This window comes from Primulina eburnea, chromosome 12 (genome assembly GCF_022965805.1).
Source record: "Primulina eburnea isolate SZY01 chromosome 12, ASM2296580v1, whole genome shotgun sequence".
NCBI classification, from domain to species: Eukaryota; Viridiplantae; Streptophyta; class Magnoliopsida; order Lamiales; family Gesneriaceae; genus Primulina; species Primulina eburnea.
The window spans coordinates 1,828,094-1,847,670 of record NC_133112.1 but is presented as its reverse complement, the minus strand read 5'-3'; the positions used below and the strand labels follow the sequence as shown (position 1 = coordinate 1,847,670).

The 19,577-nt window shown below is 33.4% G+C and overlaps 3 protein-coding genes and 2 non-coding genes across 5 annotated transcripts; 3 read left to right on the top strand and 2 right to left on the bottom strand.

The window, feature by feature from the left end:
• Positions 1-131: 131 nt before the first annotated feature.
• On the top strand, positions 132-5,290 carry LOC140807046 (endoplasmin homolog). The gene is made up of 15 exons (XM_073163703.1): positions 132-289; positions 932-1,052; positions 1,154-1,307; positions 1,420-1,500; positions 1,798-1,909; positions 2,008-2,134; positions 2,227-2,365; positions 2,516-2,633; positions 2,770-2,969; positions 3,072-3,287; positions 3,382-3,547; positions 3,792-3,933; positions 4,026-4,176; positions 4,293-4,697; positions 4,790-5,290. Exons 1-15 carry the CDS (start codon positions 223-225, stop codon positions 5,048-5,050), a joined length of 2,460 nt encoding a protein of 819 aa, XP_073019804.1. The 5' UTR covers positions 132-222; the 3' UTR covers positions 5,051-5,290.
• A 968-nt stretch (positions 5,291-6,258) lies between these two features.
• LOC140807321 (thaumatin-like protein 1) lies at positions 6,259-7,988 on the bottom strand. The gene is made up of 3 exons (XM_073164127.1): positions 7,717-7,988; positions 6,927-7,599; positions 6,259-6,588 (listed from the first exon to the last, which is right to left on the bottom strand). The coding sequence occupies exons 1-3, from the start codon at positions 7,784-7,786 to the stop codon at positions 6,351-6,353; spliced, it is 981 nt and encodes a 326-aa protein (XP_073020228.1). The 5' UTR covers positions 7,787-7,988; the 3' UTR covers positions 6,259-6,350.
• Positions 7,989-9,239: 1,251 nt separating this feature from the next.
• On the top strand, positions 9,240-9,323 carry TRNAL-CAA (transfer RNA leucine (anticodon CAA)). Its single transcript has one exon. It is a non-coding gene; the product is annotated as a tRNA-Leu (tRNA).
• Positions 9,324-16,455: 7,132 nt separating this feature from the next.
• LOC140808074 (uncharacterized) lies at positions 16,456-17,179 on the bottom strand. The gene has a single exon (XM_073165088.1). The coding sequence runs from the start codon at positions 17,148-17,150 to the stop codon at positions 16,692-16,694; it is 459 nt and encodes a 152-aa protein (XP_073021189.1). The 5' UTR covers positions 17,151-17,179; the 3' UTR covers positions 16,456-16,691.
• A 1,860-nt stretch (positions 17,180-19,039) lies between these two features.
• LOC140808557 (small nucleolar RNA Z279/snoR105/snoR108) lies at positions 19,040-19,147 on the top strand. The gene has a single exon (XR_012112974.1). It is a non-coding gene; the product is annotated as a small nucleolar RNA Z279/snoR105/snoR108 (small nucleolar RNA).
• Positions 19,148-19,577: the final 430 nt, after the last annotated feature.

The following is a 19,577-nucleotide window of genomic DNA, read 5'->3' as shown; positions in this document are numbered from 1 at the left end:
AAACCTCTCCACGTGTCTCCACCAATCAAAACTAACCACATGGAAATGAGCTTATCTGAACCGTCTGATATTCCACGCTGGCATATCCAAACCAATCAGAACGCTGTAAGTCGTGGCAGCGCTACTAAAACCCTCACTATATAACATTACTCAAATCACTCACCCAAAAATCCTAAGTACTAACTACTGAATCTGACCTGAGATTGAATAGAAATTAGCACAATGAGGAAGTGGGCGATCCCTTCCGTTCTCTTCTTGTTATGTCTTCTGTTTCTTCTTCCGGATCAAGGTACATAATCATGTTTTGTGATGATTTTTTTTTGTTTTGCTTCTAATTATTGGGTTCACTTGTCATTCGATGCTTGTAGATGTTTAATTGTGAGATCTGGTTGAAATACATCTATTGTGTGAATTTTTTGAGCTTATTTTAATGGATCTATGTTTATCGTAAAGGCTTATGCAATAGGATTAAATCGAAACGAGTTCAAACAACGTAGTTGAGCATTTAGTAGTATTCATCGCTACTAGATAAGTATGATGTCCCTGATTGCTGCTTGCTGCGATCGGGGAGTGTTGTTGCTCTTTTACTGAGATATGTTTTGATTTGAGGCATGATTTCTCGATACTGTTGAGAGTTCCAACAACGTAGTTGAGCATTTAGTAGTACTCATCGCTACTAGATAAGTATGATGTCCCTGATTGCTGCTTGCTGCGATCGGGGAGTGGTGTTGCTCTTTTACTGAGAAATGTTTTGATTTGAGGCATGATTTCTCGATACTGTTGAGAGTCCAACTCTTCTGGTTACGTCGAACAAGTACTGCAATCCTTGAAATTATTAGTGATGTTCTGTTGTGTTCTATGCCTAGGATTTGTTTGAAATGATATTGATGTTGCTTAATTCGAGTTGTGGAACTGAATTTAAAACTCGCAGGTAGGAAATTACATGCAAATGCAGAAGTCGATGTGGATGCTCCTGTTGATCCACCAAAAGTGGAAGATAAGATTGGAGCTGTTCCCCACGGATTATCTACAGATTCTGATGTTGTTAAGAGGTATTATTAAATTTATCTATTATAATTCATGTAAATGATGTTTATTACTTTAGCTCATCAACCTATATTCTGATTTGTGATTTGCTGTTGTTGTCATTTAGAGAATCTGAGTCCATATCAAGAAAAACTCTTCGTGCCCATGCGGAGAAGTTTCAATTCCAGGCTGAAGTTTCACGACTTATGGACATCATCATCAACTCACTTTACAGCAATAAAGATATTTTCTTGAGAGAATTGATCTCGAATGCTTCTGATGTGAGTCTTTTTTTGTTACCCTTTGTGTGATTTTCCCTTTTTGTTGTGTGATATTATTTACGACATGTGTGAGAAAGAGCTTGTGTTTGATTTGTGTTTGTTGATAATTCAGGCACTGGACAAGATTAGATTCCTGTCACTCACTGACAAAGAAATTTTGGGTGAAGGTGATGATACGAAGCTCGAGATTCAGGTCCGTGGTAATTCGGTTACAGTAATGAGTTTCGTCAAATTTTTATCGAGCATTTCTTAGGAAGCCTTTAAACATTATTATGTTTATGGTAGCGCTAATGCATGAAGCAATTTTTTCCGTTGCTTTAAAGAATATTTTTTGTAGATTTTCAGGAAAGTACTCTGGAGTCCGTTATGTAGTCATAATAGAATTTTATGGACATCATATTGTACTTGAATATATTGTGCAATAAATATATTTTTTCTGAAAATTAATGGACACTACTTATCATAAAGCCAGTGAATAAATGAAATGCAGATTACATTGGATAAAGAAAAGAAAATACTTTCAATACGGGACAGAGGTATTGGAATGACAAAGGAGGATTTGATCAAGAATTTGGGAACCATTGCTAAATCTGGAACTTCAGGTGTGTATTAGTGTATTATGTCTGATGGTTTAACATTTAATGCTTTTACAGATCAGAATTTCCTTGTTTTTTTAACTTTCAATGATTGTTTTCTACAGCATTTGTGGAAAAAATGCAAACAAGTGGAGATCTTAACCTTATTGGGCAATTTGGTGTTGGATTCTACTCTGTATATCTTGTGGCTGATTACGTTGAAGTGATTAGCAAACATAACGAGGATAAACAGTATGTGTTGTAGTTATGTTTTCATATATTTATCAGGTTATTATTATCTTATCTTAAGTGACACGATTTTTTGAAATTTTGACTTTTCCCAGGCATGTATGGGAGTCAAAGGCTGATGGGGCTTTTGCCATTTCTGAAGATGTTTGGAATGAGCCACTTGGACGGGGAACAGAAATTAGGTTGCACCTCAGAGATGAATCTCAGGAATATTTAGATGAGAACAAGTTAAAGGTAAGGGACTTCAAATGATCATTATCCTAGGTTTACATTGTAGGGGAATGCATAAATTCATTTGCATTTTTCTTTTCTTTTCTTTTTTTGGTTTATCGTAATTTACCTGATGTTTCATCATGTTTGAAACGCTTTTTTGTTGCATTATAGGAATTGGTCAAAAGGTATTCTGAATTTATCAACTTCCCGATCCAGCTCTGGGCTAGCAAAGAAGTGGATGAAGAGGTCCCTGTTGAGGATGATGAGTCGAGTGACGAAGAGGAAACATGTATGATAGATCATCTGTGTGTTCTTCTAAATAATTGTGCAAATTTTTTACCTATGTCTAGCTTAAGTAATTTTTAAGTTGACTTAGTTTCTAGTGGTTGCTCATTTTCTCTCTAAGTAATGTGCTCCATTAACAGCTGAAAGTAAATCATCTGAGGGTGAAGGGGAGGAAGACGATGCTGAGAAAGAAGAGGATGAGAAGAAACCCAAGATGAAGAAAGTAAAGAAAACGACCCATGAGTGGGAACTTTTGAATGATATGAAAGCTGTATGGTTGCGGAATCCCAAAGAAGTTACTGATGAAGAATACCAGAAATTTTATCACTCTCTGGCCAAGGTAGGTGCTGCCAAATTCTAATGGGCCCCATGTGGACAAAGGTCTTTGATACGCAATGATTGATCTTTTTTAAATTTGAGCTACATTTATTCCAACTAGCAGGACTTCAGTGATGAAAAGCCTCTAGCATGGAGTCACTTCAATGCAGAAGGTGATGTCGAGTTCAAGGCTGTGTTGTTTGTGCCACCCAAGGCACCTCAGGATTTATACGAGAGTTACTACAACTCCAAGATATCCAACTTGAAATTATATGTAAGACGGGTCTTTATCTCAGATGAATTTGATGATCTTCTACCCAAGTATCTGAACTTCTTGAAGGTAATTTTGTTCTCTAAAAAGGAGAAGATTTTATTCCAGCGAAGATGTGCTTGCTGGCCTGATTTTTATGACTATTCGGTTTTTATGTGACCAGGGTCTTGTTGATTCTGATACTTTACCACTTAATGTATCGAGAGAAATGCTGCAGCAACACAGCAGCTTGAAAACTATTAAGAAAAAACTTATTCGCAAGGCCCTCGATATGATCCGCAAACTTGCTGATGAGGACCCCGATGAGTCTAATGATAAAGAGAAGAAAGGTACAGACTCGTAGGATTAGGTACTTTTAGAGGTGGAAAGAGATGTATCCCTCAAGTCGGCAAGTCAATTAAATGAAAAAAAAAAGTATTTGTGGTGATGCAAAGAAGTTGTATTCTTGTAATTCTTAATTTGAAGAACAAAATCCTATCATACGATTAAGATATTTCTAGTTTCTATTCTGATCCGATAAAAATTTTATGTCACATGGTTTTGCTTATACTCTGAAATTTGATGCTGCTGCAGATGTTGAAGAATCGGATGACGACAATGAAAAGAAAGGTCAATACTCTAAATTTTGGAATGAATTTGGCAAGTCAATTAAGCTTGGTATTATCGAGGATGCCACTAACAGAAACCGCTTGGCGAAACTTCTTCGATTTGAGACGTAAGTTCGTAGCTTGACTATACATTTTTTATTTTTATTCTTCTGTGGGGTGGCAATTGTATTTTTTCAACTCTGATGTACGGTCTGTGCAGAACCAAATCAGATGGTAAATTAACCTCACTGGACCAATACATATCAAGAATGAAATCAGGGCAGAAGGATATCTTTTATATTACTGGAACAAGCAAGGAACAGTTGGAGAAATCCCCATTTCTCGAGAGATTGACAAAGAAGAATTATGAGGTAGGCCTTGATTTTATCATACTGATTTGCTAACTTGGTTCACGGTGGCCACCTCCTCCAGTCCTGTAATGGTTTTTTGCTTGCTTTCACAAGTTATACCCACGTTGTGGTTACAGGTTATTTTCTTCACTGATCCTGTAGATGAATATCTGATGCAATATTTAATGGATTACGAGGACAAGAAATTCCAGAATGTGTCAAAAGAAGGTCTGAAAATTGGAAAGGATTCGAAAGATAAAGAACTGAAGGAGTCATTCAAGGATCTGACCAAATGGTGGAAGGGTGCTCTCGTCAGCGAGAACGTGGATGATGTGAAGATAAGCAACCGTTTAGCTGACTCCCCATGTGTTGTAGTGACCTCAAAATATGGTTGGAGCTCAAACATGGAAAGGATCATGCAGTCTCAAACGCTGTCAGATGCAAATAAGCAAGCTTACATGCGTGGAAAGAGGGTGCTCGAAATTAACCCACGACACCCTATTATCAAGGAGCTTCGGGAGAGAGTGGTGAAAGATCCTGAGGTATTTCGACTCAATGAAAAACTTGGTTTTTCTTATTTGTGATGTTGCTACTTGTACTCAAAGGAGAAAATTTTGTTTGATTTCTACCACAGGATGAAAGCGTTAAGCAGACAGCACAACTTATGTATCAAACAGCCCTTATGGAAAGTGGATTCATACTCAACGATCCAAAGGATTTTGCTGGCCGAATCTACAGTTCAGTGAAAAACAGTCTCAACATCAGCCCTGATGCAATAGTCGAGGAGGAAGATGATGTTGAAGAAACCGAGACTGAATCCATAGGAAAAGAAACAGAATCTCCTTCTCAGACTGAAGAAGAAGAACTGGAATCTGATGTGAAAGATGAATTGTAGGTCGGTATATATCTGGATGATCTTGTAGAAGGAATCATTTCTTAGAGTAGTCCCTTCTGTCGAGAACGTCCACGGGAAGTGTGATCGATGAGGTGAAAAGGTGCCCTTTTAGAGTTTAGAAACTTGAGTGTTACCTTGTTATTATCATTTTGAACACCATCACTAATTATTTGCGGTGCTGCATTAAAAAATTAACTGCGTCATATTTGCAACGTTGAATGGTAGTTTGTTTTTCTGTTATTTTTTTAGATAACTCCTCTATGCATGTGTTAATTTGGATGCTAAAATGGTGTATCGAGATGGTCGTGGATCCAACGGTGATGTGGGAAGGGATGCTTCGATTTAAAAAGTAAAAAAAATTAGTTGCAGTATATTTTTGTCAACTTTTTTCAACTCACGGAAATATATTGCATCATGTTGTTGAAAATTGTTAGACTCGCTTGTGAAATTTCGGGTCAATCCATGCATAGAGGAGTTATCTAAAAATTATTCGTCTCGGCTCACTTATATTCCTATGTATTAGTTAGAAAATAAACAAAACCCACTAACCAACGAATTTTTGTGTGATACTGGTGGACTACTAAAAGAAGGATGGGATTCTTAGGGTATAACAAGTTTAAACAATTGGCAAACAAATGGAATATCTGTCTTTAAGATCAACTAAAGTGTCTCACTAAACCTGAAGTAAATAAAAACATCGTTTGCTTGAAAGTTCAATATGATCAAATGTATTATTTTAACCAAATGTATTATTTAAACCATTAAGTTAAATAATTGGTTTGATCTGTATTCTACATTTTTATGTGAGTATCATCACATACACTGCAACTTCCTAACCAATCAGCGGTAGGCAACAGAACTCGAGTAGCCAATGTATATATATATATGGCTGACCAAATGATTCCATAATATTCTGAACCCAAAAAAATAAAATATATTAAAAACCAAGCTTGAAATTGGAGTAAAGCACCAAATCTTTGCTTCAAAGAACACCCACCAACCTTATTCTTCAGATTTCACCATGAAGCAATTGCTACTTTTCACTAACTAATTAATATATAGTCATGATTACAATGCAAATCAATTACATATAATCAGCCACAGCTATTATGAGTTCACCACTATTTTAAGTTATTTGAAAAAAAACAGGGTAAATAATAAACATCCGATTGATGGAATACCATATATATATATACATATACTAAGTATATTTCAAATGAGAAAATTGTCCTTAATTAAAAAAAAATACGAGTTACACGGTCCATCCCCCTAACAAATGAATTAGAACATAAATATGGATTTATATGTCAAGAAATGAGAGCGTGAATAAGATCATTGATACACAACTAATAAGATAAGATTGCATGGAATGATCGGATGCGCCACCTAGCACAAAATTCGGCAGCCATGCAGGTAGGTTAAGTACTTGTGGCTGATCAGAACGAGAACCGTCCATGGTGGCAGCAGCTGGTGGAGGTGGTATTGGTAACCCACTCCCGGCCGTCATCGGTGTTGTGGAGTCTCTTGATGATTTTTGGCTACAAAAAAGAGTTTGTAAATTAGTAGGTATTTCAAAATTCCTGCTGCTATATTACTGTTAAAATTTTGAAATTCTTATCAGCTGATGCTCCATCAACGTTTTTTAATAGACTTATCTGCTTTTTTTTACATATTATGAACATGTAACATGCATGTATTAGCTAGTAATTAATGCAGGACAAGATTTGGAAGGTTAAGGCAACCAAAATATGCTTTTCGAAAGAGTAATATTATTATTATTACTAAATGAAAGTGATCCGAAGAATAGAATCCAAATTTGGAATAAGAATATATGTATTTTTTATGCATAAATTAAAGAAAAAGAATAGTCTATTACCTTGTGAGTGAAGGGCAGAATGTTATAGTATAATCCGCTCCACCACACGTAAATGTACTCGTAGCATCATCATAAGCGTAGCTATACGCTCTCGGACAGGTACTCTTGAATATCTCTGAATAAACCGACGGCTGACAAGTGGCGGGTGAACCAAACGCGCCGCTGCAACAATACTCCGGGCTCTTAAACGCGTCGCATGCACTCTTGCAAGCCTGCCCGTCTGCTGCCCGCAACTCCGCCGGACACTTCCAGTTGATATTAGTTATGCACCCCGTCAGGCCGCAAACACCTGAACCGCCCACCGGTTCGATTATCATTGGCAAGTTGTATCCATCAACGAGGCTGACATCGTAGAAATCTTGCTGGCCGGAGCCGATAGAGAATTCAGCTAAGGTGGCTGGTGGGTTTGCTCCGGCGCCGTTGCATTCTATCTGGTTAGAGCCGCAATCGCCGGTGGTGCAGCTGCCCAGGCCCGTGGTGGGATCGAATGTACAACCAGTACGGCCCCATAACCGGCCAGACCATCCAGGTTGAACTTGGAATAATCGTGACCCGCCTGGGGGAAGCTGGAAACCAGTGGTTTCTAAAGCGGCATTACCCGCATTGGATAAGATTCCCGGCCACACTGTGTGATCACACCGGTTTATCATCGTAAATATAGCCCCGACGACTCCTGAGAAGAAAAGGAAGAAGAACCCATGTAGCGGTTCACAATATATATTGGAAAAAATGCAAAATAAAATATAGAATTTTAAGGGAGAGTGAAATGGAAATCAGTCAAGATTTGTACCTTTGGCTACGACAAGAAACGTGAGGATCAGGATGTATGGACCGTTGGAAGAACAAGAAGAAGAAACCATAGTAAAAATTGAACACTTTTTAAGAATTTGTTTAAAATATATGCTCCATAACCATAAATGATTTTACAACAAACTGTTTTACTGAAGCCAGATTATCAGAATCTGTTTAGATTTTATGGAGATCTGGTATATAAATGAACGTACAATGAGGTTTGAATTGAACTTAGGAAGAGAGCAAGAGAGAGACGAGGAGATGTTTTTGAGAAACACAACCTTAAAATCAACTATATATATATATATATATATATATATATATATATATGTGTGTGTGACAAGTCAACCCTACCGATATTCACGATAAAAAGTAATAATTTTTAATGGATGATCAAAATAAGAGATCCGTCACACAAAATACGACATGTAAAACTGTCTCATACAAAATTTTGCATATATCTTTTTAACCGTTCTTAACTCGTTGTATTTAAGTTACTATTAGAGTTAGTGTGATGCCTTAAATCACATACCGGTTTCTGTTATAATTAGTTTTTATTCAATTAATCATTTTTTAATAGATTAATAGTAAAGAATTATTATCTAAATCCTCGTTTATGTAATTAGGGTGTGATATTGGTAAGCATCACTTTTTTCCAAATGTACGTTTTCTATAATTGTTTTATTAGTTTATATTTGTGTCCTACAATTGGTAAGAAACATACATACTTTACATAATGGAAAAGGGTTTTAATTCTTGGCGTAAAGTAATTGTTTCCACATATTATAATATGATCTCTCAAAACAACCTCATTTTTTAAACTATCGTTAGATTGTCTCATAAATCAATTTTATGAGACGGGTATACAACCCGATTAAAATCATAAAAATATCATTTTTATGTCAAAAGTGTTATTTTTCATGATAATTATGGATCGAGTCAATCTGACTCATGAATAAAAATCAATGAGATCGTTTCACAAAAAACCTACTCTTGCCATATTTTTATATCTATTATAAAGTTATTATTTCAACCTTGAGTTTGCATAATAAAAAAAAACATTCTTATTTTTGTTTCAAATTAAATATATAATCTGGGTTAAAGTTAGTGCCAAACACTTCAACTCAATCAGCAAGAAAAGTAATGGAATCGAGACTTGTCAAGAGCTGTTTTAGATAATATTGAAATAATGATTTAAAGTTTAATTCATTAATAACAGACGGTCATTATATTCATCAACCCAAAAAACTATATAATATATGAATGAACTAATCAGTCAATCACTCCAATTGACATGTGTAAAATAAAATTTGGAATGTTTACATTCTTATTCGTGCAATTAAACTCTATTTTCTTGTGTCTATTTAAAGTCTTTGAATGCTTAAATTAGAATTGGATTCCTAATACCCCAATTAATTAAGTGCAAAATATTTTCTTGAATATCTGATCTCTAGACATTTTGGAGTATGATAGATATATTTCTTTAAATTAAATATATAATATAAAAGGTATTAAACAGAAGTCAGGATGGCCGAGTGGTCTAAGGCGCCAGACTCAAGTTCTGGTCCTCTAACGAGGGCGTGGGTTCAAATCCCACTTCTGACAAGTTTTTTTTATTCGATTTAATAGCATTATTATATGTACGTATTTATCTTTACAAATTGCCTTGGACAAAACAAATAAAACTGTGATATATATATATATATATATATATATATATATATATATATATATATACTGTCGGTTGGTCTCCACTTTTTTTTATTATTATATATATATATATATATAATAATAATAAAAAAAAAAAGTGGAGACCAACCGACAGGTAAGAGAAATAATTAGTACATTAAAGTATGTACTCTAATAAAATAAAATAATGAAATTATATTATTTATGAGAGTCGGGAAAATATTGAATACAACGTGTAAAGAAGAATCTTCTACACACTTCCACGTACTAAACGCATTGCATTATATTTCAAAATATTAATCAATAATAAACACAATGGATAATGCATGCATGCATTTAATACAATTTGATAGAATTATTAAACCTATATTTCATGCATTCACTTTTGAGTAATGCTCATGTTTTTTTTGTAGACCATACGAGAAGGAGGTGAATCTATGTTACACAGGAAATAGATTTTTCGATTTTTTGTTTTGTATAACTTGAACACAAAAAATATGGGATTCGTCGATTTTTCGGTCAATCATCTTATTCAGATACACCGAGAGAGAATAGAAGCATAGAATCACTTATAAGAAGGAGTCGAGAATGAGTTGGCCTTGAGGTGTGACGACTGACGTGAAAAGTAGGGCTGCTTATACAGCAAAAGTAAAACATCTGTTTTCTTTGGTGGGAACATGTGGTGTTGGATAAATGCAGATCATTTGGAAGTTGCCATTTGGGATCAAGTGATCTTGATTGTTACTGGAAATATTTATATCAAAATTATTATTTTAACTAATTTAATATATTCATTACGTGTTTGTATAATGTTTTTTTTGCCAAAGTATTGCGCTTCGGGAACACGAAAAAAATTTAATTTGAGGGTAACATGCACCTAATTTAATATATTAGCGCGAATTAATTTAACGGTAAAAGATAACTATGAGTCCTCATTGAGATCAGACTCTTTTATTCTTTGTACTAAAATTTCCTTTTCTTAGTCTACTCTCTTTTTTCACCTTTCTACGCTTAAAGCCTGCTTTATGTAAATCAATGAGAAACGAAAACAATGAGCAAGTTGTTGGATTAAATGTATGAGCTTTTAGGTTTATGGGCTTTCCATATGAGTGAATGTAAATTTAGAAATATGGGTTTGTCCCTCATCGAAAAAATAAAATGGCATAGTTGAGTTTATATTGTGTTACACTTTATTGAGGTGTAACAAAGATTGGTTAAGAGGATTTTTCTCGCGCACGCCGGCGTAGGGGGTGTGCAAATCATGGGCCCGATTTGTAATAGAAAAAGAGTACTTAACTTGTGTACAAGCGTACGAGCGCGATATGGGTGCGTCGAATGTCGGACCGATCAAAGCAAAAATCGCCTAGCAGTCTATGCCATCTTTTGTTTTTTTTTTCGGTTAAGACATTTCACATGCCCTTGAGACCTTTCGCATGGCCTGGATGTTGGTGCTTCATCTCCCCACATAGAGCTTTCGCATGGTCTGACTGTTGTTGCTTAATCTCCCCAACTCTTGGTGCTTCATCTACTATCAATGAGGCAATTTTGACATTTCGTATGGATGGTATTGACATGTATAAATAGGAGATGTATCTAGCCTAGAAAGACACACTAAAATCCACTTTCTTCTCGTTCTGCTGAACTTCGGCTTCTGCTTTGCGACGAATGAACCATACTAGGTTGTGTCGCTTTGCGGCGAAAACTATCGAGAATGAAAATTTGTTGTGAGATCGACTCCATTCTTCAACATCAAATATAAAATAAATCTTTAACCATACCATAATTTTTAACTAATACATTTATTTATAAATTTACAGGATCTTGATATCCGATTTTCAACACATTATTTTGAGGCTTGAAACATATATGGTCGGAGAAAAATTTGACAAACGTCAAAATCTTTTTCTTTTTTGGTATCGTCACCGTGTAATATACATCAAAATCGTTTTTCCTAAATATGACCTTTCATTTTTATTTATTGGGTCTGTCAATGATATGATTTTATGCCCCAAAATAAGATCACCAAACTTTGTTCTTTATATAGTGACTGTTCCTCCTTTCACCATTAGTATTCAAGAACGTGCATTCGACATGTTATCTGTCGTGTAAAGGGCCTTAACAGATAACTCCTCCTTTTCTCGATCGATACGCTTTTATTTTAGATTATCCTTCTCATTTCATTTTTCTTTCGAACAAAAAATTGTGTCATTTGGATATCTATACACATTTATAAATGCAAAACCTAAAGTTAATTGAATTATTTTGTTTTACATAATGATAAGAATTGTGTATATCGGGTATAAGTTTTGTCTCCAATATTGTAACACTTTGTGACAATATGTAGCAGAATAATATAATATACAATTTAATTGAAATAACATAGAGATAATTATGCACGAGTGGACACAATTGTGCGATGTCTCGTGCAAAAATTATCAGTAGAAAAAAAAATCAACTTTACAAAACCAATACTACTGAAAAAAATATCATATAACAAGTCAATGAAATAAATTGCATTCTAAAATATTAATATAAAAAATATCCAAAACACAAGAATGTAAATCTGTGTGGCCGAAATTTGGAGCAACAAAACAATTATTCAATCAACACTTTGTATATGTGTTGTCTTCAAATGTGTTCAACGCATCACGACAACAAAGTGAAACAACGTATTTTTCATTTTTGCGATTTCTTTAGAAAATTATCTCTTTGTTCTCTCGTGTCTCGCTCATCTCGCTTTGTTATGGTGCAGCAACTATTCTTCAATGTATATAAGCTTTTGTTGATCTTAATAAGGTTCCTAAAAGATAATGAAAATATTCTTTTTATTATGAAACAAAATCTTTTAAATATTATAAATCAAATCTAGAGTTCAAGAAACTCAATATTCTACGGACACAAAACTCTTATGCAAAATCTTATCAAAAAGAAAAAAAAATGAGATAAATTATGTATTACAAAGCAAGACACGATTCTTTTCATTAATATCTGGGAAGTTGTTAATTCTACAAATTTTATCGTCATTCACATGATCGATCACAAATCTTATCTTAACCAACCATCCTACAGGTGGTCGGGAGTTGTAACTGTGTTAGAAAGGACCTGAGGTGAAAAGTTGCATTAATTAACTGTAAAATTTAATCCGCGGTTAACAAATACACTAAACAATACATAAATGAGTAGGTCTCATGTGAGACCGTCTCACGGATCATAATCTGTGAGACGGGTCAACCCTACCCATATTCACAATAAAAAGTAATACTTTTAGCATAAAAAGTAATACTTTTGTATGGGTGACCCAAGTAAGAGATCCGTCTCACAGATACGACCCGTGAGACCGTCTCACACAAGTTTTTGCCTACATTAAATATATCAAAAACTATATATTACATTAATAGCAAGTCTATAAATATTTGAAATAATTACATAAATATCACTTATCTTGTCGTCTAATTATTTAAAAGCGAAAATATTTATGAAATCTTGTTGTCGTCGTACTCTATCTTTTTCTTAAATCACTTCTTTATTTTTATTGTGAATTGATTGTTTTCAATCACCAAAGTATCAACTAATTTCTCATTTTCTGTTATGTTACTTCCAATAAAAAAAATGTCACTACCACCGTCTTGACTTTGAATTGGCGTGACATATAAATTAACACAGTATAAAGACAAATAGATAAGAAAGGTGTCGATCAAATTTAAATGCTAAAGATGATTTTTTTTTCTCTATCAAATTATATCATCGTCGTCATCGTTAATTATTATTGCATATAATGGAAAGGTTAAAAAAAATGATAAGGATATGTGAGATGTGCATAAGCAAAGTGACACTATCTATTACTTTTATCTCAAAACATTTATCCATGAAAAAGATATACATAATGTATATCATAGGTTGGCTTGGTTTCTCTTTTCTCTTTTGGCAAAAACTTATGTGAGACGGTCTCACGGGTCGTATTTGTGAGACGGATCTCTTATTTGGGTCACCCATAAAAAAGTATTACGTTTTATGCTAAAAGTATTAATTTTTATTGTGAATATGGGTAGGGCTTGACCCGTCTCACAGATTATGATCCGTAAGACGGTCTCACATGAGACTCACTCTTCTCTTTTTGGCCAATATTTTTTTCTAACTTACAGACTGGTTTAAATTAATTTTATTCACAGTCGAAAGTTTTTATTTTCAAAATTGAATTTTAACTCACTTACTAGTACGTATTTTTTTTATGGAAATGATTTTTTTAAAAAAAAATTTAAGATATGTAGAATTTTTAAAAATTAACGAACGCAATTTATAGAAAATCTCATGAATAAATAACGTAAAACTTATTTTTGAATTGTAAATAATAAAATCAAATACTACCTTTAATTTGATATTAATATTTTCTGAAAGTATTTATTATTTAATATTGCACTAATAAAGTATTTAATGTTAACATTTTGGTGCATTCCATTCGGTGTAAGGTCCATATCATGTCTGACATACATCCACTAAATACTGTAAATTTCCTATTGTTTTTTCATGAAATTGAATACGAATTATATATAAGATAAACGAAAAAATGATGAAAGACTATAAATTAAAATATATTTTATGCATAATTTTTATATAATTTCAATTCATGCAACACGATGAGCTAGCTATTTAAAAAGAAAAAAAAAAAAAAAACTATTCACTCTAATTAAATGAAAACAAAAAATATATGTGAAAATACATTTATTTTTAATACATAAGTTTTTATCTGTAAAGAAAATACATATATTCCAAAGGCATACAATGCGTGCTCTAGCATACCAATGTCCATATATTTATGTGATATGAATTTTGCTGACTAATTTTAATTAGATCCATGCAACTCCAACGTCCAATTATCCATATCCAAATTTAATCACTTTAGTTACAGGCTTTAAGCAAAAGCAAACTGCGGATTTAGCGGGAGATCACTGGAATTTACGTAAAGGGAAAAACTTATGTGAGACGGTCTCACTGGTATTATTTGTGAGACGAATCTCTTATTTGAGTCACCCATAAAAAAATATTACTTTTTATGCTACGAGTATTACTTTTTATTGTGAATATGAGTATTGTTATCTGTGAGACGGTCTCACATGAGACTCACTCTAACTTAAATTTGTGCGTGAGTTGAAGTTAAACGTATCAAAATTACATGATTACCTCTTTGATTTCGCAAGGAAAGTGAGATTAATAAATTTGACCATAGAGTTTAGTCTGATTCAGACAGCATTATCGCAAGTACGCTTTTACAATGAAATAATAGTAAAATCTGGATTTGTCGGGATGAAAGATGGTAAAGAGACCTTTCTAAGTTAATATATAGTATAAAACAGAGAAATGATATAATTCAGCAATAATCATCTAAACCAGATTATCCCCAACTCAATGTGAGTTTTGCTGTTGGATTTGTTCCACAGCAGTCAGAGAATATATGCATATGGATTCCCGTATCTGTATAGACGGATTTAAAAATGTGTGTACCAAATAGGATTTGAACATTTAAAAGAAAGATTTGTTGAATATATATATATATAGACTATATTAGCTCGATTCGTTCTAGTTTGTTACACTTGAAAACGGCAAATAATTAGGGATGTCAATGCCCAGACCCGCTAATGGACCCGTCCCATCTGGACGAGTTTGGGCATACTAAATGGGTCATGGGGTGGGTCTCGGATCCAGTTTTTCAGACCCGTATGATTATGGGATGGGTCATGAGTCCTATAATACTCGCATCATACACGTCCCATATATGTGGATATAAATATTCTAAGATATAGTTTTATTAATTTTTATTTTTTTAGTATCCCACCTCAAGGTCAACCATAGACATGTCTGATTCTGTTTTGAGTTGAGCTTTAGTTTATTATCCAAATAGGTAGACCAATTATAAATAAAGTCCTACTGTCCCTGCACCACCATAAATATATGCTAATGTTAACTGGTTCAAGCCTCAAGGTATCTCTCAAAGAATATTAATGTTTTCATTTTAAAAAAATTCGGGTCTCACGGATCTCATGGGTCTAACCCGTCCCGTTTCGTATTTGGGGTGGGACGGGTCAAAAGAATATTTAACCGGGGTGGGTGGGTAATGGTCGAAATTTTCTTCATAAGGACGGGTCTTGGGTTTAGGCATATCCGCCTCATTGACATCCCTACAAATAATTAGCTTATAGTCCAATGGTCTCACCCCCTGTCAAATTAGTCGGTTTCTCGAGTTCGATCCCTCCTCCCTCATGTGTTGTAATAAAAAATAAAGTCAAATAATTAAATCATTTTATAGTGAAAAAAAAATGTAATTTTTCGGGGGCCAATGACAATGGACCATGGCCTTGATTAGCAAGCATATGACAAAATCTAATTGGCGGCCTAATATTTCAGCCCAAATAACATAAGTTTGAGCCTGTTTGATCAAAGCCCACAAAAGAAACATTGCCTTTATCTTATAAAGTATAACTGATTAATGTTGATTGTTGACGAGCTTTTAAGATTTTATTACACACATTTGAATATTACATGTCATATTAATTTTTTTATAAAAAAAAAAGTGACGGAAAATAGTTTCTCATTTTCCATGAGGAAACCCCATTTTAGCAATTATACAAAAAAAAAAAAAAAATACACAGATTTTAATCTTTTTTTAGAAAATTCCATTGATATAATTAAATTCTACAAAATTCAATTTTAATCAACTATGTATTGGGACGTAACAATTTTAGCCTAGTGTGTTGAGTCATTTTCATCCAAATCATTTAACTAAATTGCTAATAAAAATCATTGTTAAAATTTATAATCATATTGTAAAACATATGTATATAACTCGAGGAATTTTTTTAATAATATATTTATAAAAAATTAACAATGATATTATCATTTAATTACATGCTTTTGGAACTATAATTGATATAAAAAAAACATAGTGACAACACTATAATTAATCTAACAAAATATACAGAACTTAAAACACCACACCAATATATACATATTAAAATTGACATTTGTCCTATAAGTAAATATTATTTTCGAAGGAATTAATATTCAATACATCCTTATGTCGCACAAAACTAAGTATTCGAAAAAGGAAAGACTTGATCGTCAACATAAGTAAAACTTAATTTGTTTACATGGAGAGTCATGGAAGAAACTGAACAAAATCAGCCTAAACAATTGTGAGAGAATTTCTTGAATCTCGAATTCGATAGGGAAGATTTCATAAAAATTAATTAGAAGCTTTTATGAAGTGGAAGGGATAAAATACTCATTCAGCTACCAGCACTGATCAGTTTCCCAGGTCCGCCTCCGTCCTTCCACCTCCGGGAAAGGATTCGCCGCCAAGCGCGCTTCCCTCCGAAGTCGCCTGGAAAGCGTCACATCATACATGGCGCGCTTCTCATGGTCGGATAGAGTAGCGTACGCCGCGCGCACTCTCATAAACTCGTCGGTAGCTCCTCCGCCTTTGGATGCGACGTCGGGATGCAAGAGTCTTGCCAGTTTTCTGTACGCAGACTTGATCTCTTGACACGAGGCACCGGAATGAATCCCCAGGACGTCGTACAATGACCCGGACTGCAGAGATGTTTCATTAGCCCTCTCAGCTGTGGCGTAACCGGCGGAGATACGGAGCTGGTGGCGGAAGCAGATATTCGTCGGAGAATATGGAGCAGGGATGGCGGAGAATCGGCGGCTGATGATTTGATTCGATGGCGACAATGATATAGAAGCCATTACGGAATTGGTTACGATTGTAGATTGAATTGTTTATGAATGAAGAATCGGTTCGAAGGGTTTAGTACTTTTATAGAACGAGCTAATTGGAACCGTGTTGTGTCAGAATAAGACTTGTCCACGTGTCCATGTATAGTTTTAAAATCTTATAAATATAATTTTATCACATAAATATATTATATATCCCGATTTCGAAATTCTGCTAGAATGGTGAAGAATCATTTGGTTATTAACAATTGTGAGATTTTTCAAGATCCATATAATATGTAGTGCTTCAAATCATATTTATGTGAACAATTGAATTAATAAAATCAAATTTCCAAAAAAAATTTGAGTAGGTAGATCTCTTGTGAGACGATCTCACGAATTTTTATCTTTGACACGGGTCAACCCTACTGATATTCACAATAAAAAAATAATACTCTTAACATAATATCAATATTTTTCATATCAACCTGTGATTTGGGATTTAAAAAGGTGGAACTTCAGGGACCATGTTGGTTTTCTATGTGGTATTTACTCATAGTGCAAATGAGTCTTGTGAAGCTCGAGTATATGATATTGGAGCTCGAATCGAATTCTATCGAGTATTAATTTTTCAATCTCGAGCTCGACTCTGAAAATATCGAGTTACTCAAACTCGATAGTGCTTTTAGCTAGAATGTTAATTTCTATTTTAATCCCCATATTATCTTTATCATTTGAGAATGCTAAATATAAATTCAAATACCTTGTACCCAATTTTAAATAAACTTGTATTTTACATTAAAATATGGACTCGTCATCTCTGAAAATGGTTGCTCCGAATGGTCGGCCGACATCCCATGTGCATTAAATATATTGTTTGTTACAACGAGATGGATCAAGTCAATTTGTTTTCATCTTTAAATCTAACCACTGATTAATCAAAACATGCTTGTTTGGCCAATTTAAAAAGCGTTTCATTCTTTTTTCAATGGCACTTTGTTATTTGCTTTGAGTTCAAATTTGAGAAAGTTTTCACAACAAACGAGCATAACTACCTGATAGTTGTTCTTTAACTTCAACTCCACCGGAGCTTGTAGGTAGGGATGTTCATTGGTTCAATTTTACCCGATTTATTTCGGTTCCCGAGTTTTAGAAAACTTGTAGGTACGGGTGTTCATCGGTCGGATCGATTCTACCCAATTTATTTCGATTTTCAGGTTTTAGAAATATATAACTCGATATTCACATTGTATTCCTTCGGTTCCCAAAACGGTTCGATTTAGTGGATTTTGAAAAAAAAATTACATTAATAATTAAATTATATTTTAAAATATAATATATTATATTTTAGTTAATTTTGAGTAAACTTTTTTAATGAATTAAATATATCACAATCAACTAAAAATTGACAAAATTTATTTTTAATTCACTAAATATCATTCCATTAAAGATATTATCTAAATAAAAATAAAAGTATAATTATTTATCTAATTAAATTTCAGATATTCGATCAATTCGATTTTTATACATATAATTAATTCAAAATCGAACTATATCAACTTCAGTTTTAACCATATGTGGCTGATTCCTTCTGTTTTACTGTCGTGAATGATTGGTTTTTCTAAATGGACGTTCTATGATTGAATTGGTTCCAAATTCCAATATTGTTTAGCCTCTCTACGATTCTTGAGTTTGTATCCTTAACCAACCAAATGGTGTTACGATAATGATAGAATTTTAAAAAAAAAGAGAGAATAATAATAATGAAGATAGGATAAATCATAAATGTAATTAAAAGCGATGAAAGATAACAGGAGTCCCGTCCCACATCGTACAATTGTCATACATCTTTTCAAAATACGTCATATTTAATTAGACGTTGAACCCTGGGCAGAACCATGATCCTTCAGGCAAGTTTAAAGGGGATGTGATGAGTGGTAAATACTCGCGACAAAAGATGCGAGACGGGTGTCCAGCTCCAAGCCTGGTTACAACAATTTGGGCACTCTCATCTTAACCAATCTGATCCCTGTAAATGATAATTTTTCATAATCAATAAATCATTATATTTATTTAAATAATAAATATATCTGTTTGTGAAAAGTAAATACATAAGACCATCTCTAACTCATAAATCTATTTTGGTGAAGTTTCTGCACCAAAATAGTGCAGTTTCTACACCAAATATAACATTCATCTCCAACTCATTTACTTCAAATCTTACATCAAAAAAGAATATTCTCGAAATATTATTTTTATTTTACATATATTAATTATTATATTTCATTTAATATATTTATAATTATGACTAAGATTTTATTATTAATAAACTTAAATAATAATAATATTTAAGTTTATAATTTAATTAAACATTTGTATTTATAATTATATATATTATAAATCATTAAATCCTATTAGTCCTTAATTAATAATAATTAACATAAATAAATATTTTAAAAA

What these genes read in the sequence shown, in the direction of transcription:
- LOC140807046 (XM_073163703.1), top strand. Translation starts at nt 223, where the DNA reads ATGAGGAAGTGGGCGATCCCTTCCGTTCTCTTCTTGTTATGTCTTCTG. An exon ending in GATTCTGATGTTGTTAAGAG is followed by an intron (nt 1,053 to 1,153) that starts GTATTATTAAAT and finishes GTTGTCATTTAG; the next exon opens with AGAATCTGAGTCCATATCAA. An exon ending in TTTATCACTCTCTGGCCAAG is followed by an intron (nt 2,970 to 3,071) that starts GTAGGTGCTGCC and finishes TCCAACTAGCAG; the next exon opens with GACTTCAGTGATGAAAAGCC.
- LOC140807321 (XM_073164127.1), bottom strand. Translation starts at nt 7,786, where the DNA reads ATGGTTTCTTCTTCTTGTTCTTCCAACGGTCCATACATCCTGATCCTC. An exon ending in GTTTCTTGTCGTAGCCAAAG is followed by an intron (nt 7,600 to 7,716) that starts GTACAAATCTTG and finishes TTTTCTTCTCAG; the next exon opens with GAGTCGTCGGGGCTATATTT. An exon ending in TTCTGCCCTTCACTCACAAG is followed by an intron (nt 6,589 to 6,926) that starts GTAATAGACTAT and finishes TCTTTTTTGTAG; the next exon opens with CCAAAAATCATCAAGAGACT.
- LOC140808074 (XM_073165088.1), bottom strand. Translation starts at nt 17,150, where the DNA reads ATGGCTTCTATATCATTGTCGCCATCGAATCAAATCATCAGCCGCCGA.